The sequence below is a fragment of the Atta colombica genome, unplaced genomic scaffold (assembly GCF_001594045.1).
Source record: "Atta colombica isolate Treedump-2 unplaced genomic scaffold, Acol1.0 scaffold125, whole genome shotgun sequence".
NCBI lineage: Eukaryota > Metazoa > Arthropoda > Insecta > Hymenoptera > Formicidae > Atta > Atta colombica.
The window spans coordinates 584,038-587,854 of NW_017259212.1; the positions used below are offsets into that span (position 1 = coordinate 584,038).

At 25.7% G+C, this 3,817-nt stretch overlaps 1 protein-coding gene across 1 annotated transcript in view; it reads right to left on the reverse strand.

Moving 5' to 3' along the window:
- Positions 1-814, reverse strand: part of LOC108694855 (leucine-rich repeat-containing protein 27-like) — a 4,431-nt gene extending 3,617 nt beyond the window's left edge. Inside the window, exon 1 of the mRNA XM_018204538.1 lies at positions 626-814. Coding sequence (XP_018060027.1) covers positions 626-814 — 189 coding nt within the window. The remainder of the gene's footprint in view (positions 1-625) is intronic.
- Between the last annotated feature and the right edge of the window lie 3,003 nt (positions 815-3,817).

A 3,817-nucleotide genomic window follows, 5' to 3' on the forward strand; every position in this document is an offset into this window, starting at 1 on the left:
TTTACCGCAGTATTTTTTCAATAAATGATATGGATTTTTTAATACAGCTTATTTTTGTTACGATTTTCAATTTTTAAGTTCACTTTGTGATTAATTATAATGTAGAAATCTCACTTTATTATTTTAAGATTTAATTACTAAAAAGAATCTTAATTATGGGTCGAAACATATACTATTGTAATTTTTATATTAAATAAATCATAATTCATAACAATATCCCGCGTTAATTCTTAGAAACTCTATCTAATTTTGATTTAAGTAAAAAAGATTTTTAATTAAATTAATTTGAACAGTAAAAATCACCCAGATTTTTTATAAAATCTAATTTAGTCGAATTATATTTATAAGATATTTCAGTTATATTATATTTAAAAGATATTTTTCAATTTATCCAAACATATATCAGCAATGATAATATGATATTTCTATCATTAAAATCGAAAGAATAATTAATTTTTTATGCTCTGAAATCTTTTTATAAAACTTAATTTTTTATGCTCTTTCGAAATAATAAAATATCTGCTATTCTTGTTATCGTGTTTGGATAATTACACAGTTGTCACTATTATTTATAAAAAATAAATCCAGTTTAATAATAATAACAGAGTTGTATTAAAATTTGCACCTGCACTTCCGTTTCCTTGGATGTATCATCACCGTTTGTATCCACGGTCGATTGCTCGTCAATCAATTTATCAGAGTCATTTTCTATACTGCTCACGCATTCCTGGATCGATGGAAATTTTTTAGTTTCCGATTCTTCGGAAATTCCGTAATATTGAGCGAGGAGGCTTACCGCGATATCCTCAGCCATATCAAACAATATCAAAGATACAACCTATTTAGCAGCGATTACAACTCTCTTGTTTATCTGTTACCTAGGTGACTTGTCACTTTTGTACATACTGACTGTATTCCAATATTGACTGCCAGTATTGAAAATCTATAGTGTGTAACTGGAGCATTTTCAGTGCTGGTAGTAAATTTGAAATGAAACACGGTCACTATATGTATACCATATGTACATCATATGTACTATTGTGCTCGATTCAATTTCAGGAACTTGATTATAATACTTTATATTATAAGATAAATTATTTATTTATTTATTTATTTATTTTTACTTGTTCTTGTGGGAGAAAATTAATAAAATGTTTGTTATTATTATATATTTTCATTTTAAGATAAATTTAAGTTTAAAAGGGAATTTAAAATTAAAGTTTCTCTCTTATAAAATTGTAGGCATTTATAAAAGGAGATAGTATAAAAAAAACTGTTTAGATTTTTACAGGATAAATTTATTGATTTTTTTGTTTGTGTAGAAAGATTAGAGATAATAAATCATCTAATAGTTTTACTGTTAATTGAATTAATCATCGATTAAATTAATCGGAGTTTCATTAATTGGAGCAATGAAAAACTGATCTAAAATAATTCTATTTGATTAAGGCTCAGTTTCACAATTCACAGTTAACTCTTAATTGAGGTTCAACTTATTCATTGTCTCATTTTAATTCTAGAATTAGAAAGAGATAAGAAACAAACCTCAGTTATAAGAGTTAATCGTAAGTTGTGAAACTGAGCCTAAGTAATACTTATATCACAATACACATTCCCTCCATGAAAAAATCAAAGAGATTCTGAAAGTAGATGTAAAAAAAAATATCCATTTCTCGGCATTTTATTAAATCAAGTCATTAACGTTTTTTAACGTATTGGCTTTTTACAATTGTTTTAAATTATATAATTTTTTTTTTAAATAAATAATTAATGTTTTTGCATGTGAAATTATGCGATGCTTAAATGCATATATATTAATGATAATACGAGAAAATATAGTTTTTATGGTCACAAAAATGTGTGTCAAAGCAAAAATTTTGAAAAAATTGAGAAAGAAATTGCATTGTTGTAAAAATTTTGATTTGCTTATCAGTTTTGGATAGAAGGTAGAGCAAACTTTTTTTTAATATCCAGAATTTTATGCATTTTAAGAATGTCAAAGTTAAAAAGTTTTTCGAAAATTGAAAAAAAATTTTTTTCGATTTTTTGAAAAATTTTCCGGGTTTTTTTTTAAAAAAAGTTGTTTTTTAAATTTTAATTATTTATAAAACCCATTAATGCCCTTCGTACGGTCAAAATATGCATTTAATGAAAAAAACATTTTATTTAACTGTACGAAATTGTAACTAACAATTGTAAAAAACCAGTATGAAGCAAATACGATGATTGCATAAAAAACGTTAATGTGACTTTAATATTTCTTTCAAATACGTGCTATGTATTTCGAAATTTGAATACACACGTGAAATTATAAAAGTCGTTTAAATTTACGCGAGTGTCGAGGAAATTCAAAACACGTACTTTCTGTTGTACTTTATTTCTGTTAAACTTGCCTCCCACAAAAAAAATAACAAGAATTAAATGCTTTTGTGAATTAAATACTAATTATGTGCTCTAATCCTAAATTTTCTCAATTTAGCAAAAAACGCGATTGAAAGTGATAATGCTAAGTCAGCAGCATCATTTTCAATCGCGATTTTGTGCAACAAGTTAGCACTCCCCTCTTAAATTATAAAATCAAAAAGTTAGTACAATAAAATTAAATACTTTTTGTATATTTTTAAGAACAGTTATAACACGATTAATATATCTATAAGGATTTAAAAAATATACACCAATAAAGTTCGACGAATATATTAGTACAAGAATAAAACGTCAGATATAAAATACAGAAAACGAATAAGTTGTAAACAAAATATTTCTTTATTTATATGCTTTCGAAATATGCACGAGATTTTGATTCTCATCTTCTTTGAAAAATCGTTCCCGAAATGAACATCTTCTGTAAAATACTTCAAGAGCAAAATATTGATTAAAATATAGAGCGTATTGGATAGACTTATATAAGAATTTAGACTCTAATAAAGATTGTATTGCTCTCTTCGTCAAGGATTCATTGATTGGCTAATACTGTTCAGATATTCTACTATAATATATAATAAGAAAGTCGAAAAAAAGTATTGTATACCTTCCTTTTTTTCTATCAAGTTTATTGCAGTTTTCTATTAGTATCCTTTAATTAGAGAGTAATAAAAACGTGTCGTCTTTTTAATAACATCTTATGAATGAGAAAAAATAAGTGCTATCTCGTTCTGTAATGGCATGAAAGAAAAAAAAATATGTGCTATCTCACTCTGACTAAATTACTAGAAAGTGGCCCTCTTATGCTGTAAGTCTCTGATTACAAGATCTTTAATTTATTGTAGTTTTCTTTCCAATATATTATGACTGTGTTTCAAAACGACATCGCATAAACCTTATGGAAATTGAATTTCGGTCGAATTGAAAATTTGATATATTGTGGATCTTGCCGATAAAAAGTCCTGATAAAAAACTCCACAAGCATCCCTCTAATAAACCGTTTGACCTCCTCGGGGCGTCACTTTTCGAAATAGAATACTACAATTTCTTATTTTTAACGTGTACGATGTATTTCTATGTCACTTCTGCTACTTTCTATGTATATTTTTAAGTAAAAAGTTATAAGGATAATAGTCACTTGATTGTTTCTAACAAATCGGGATATTTTTGATTATTATGAATCCCCTCATCTCTCACAAATCGGGGTGCTTGATTATTGAGTTTTGTATTACAAGATTCAATAGAAAAATGAATTTTTATTATATTAAAAAAGTATAATTTTCTTACAAGAAAAAAATATTTAACTAATAAGAACTAATAGTAAACTAATAGTAAAGTATGAGCAGTTAAAAAATATTTTATATATGTCCGTTTATTTATAATTATATAAAATTAT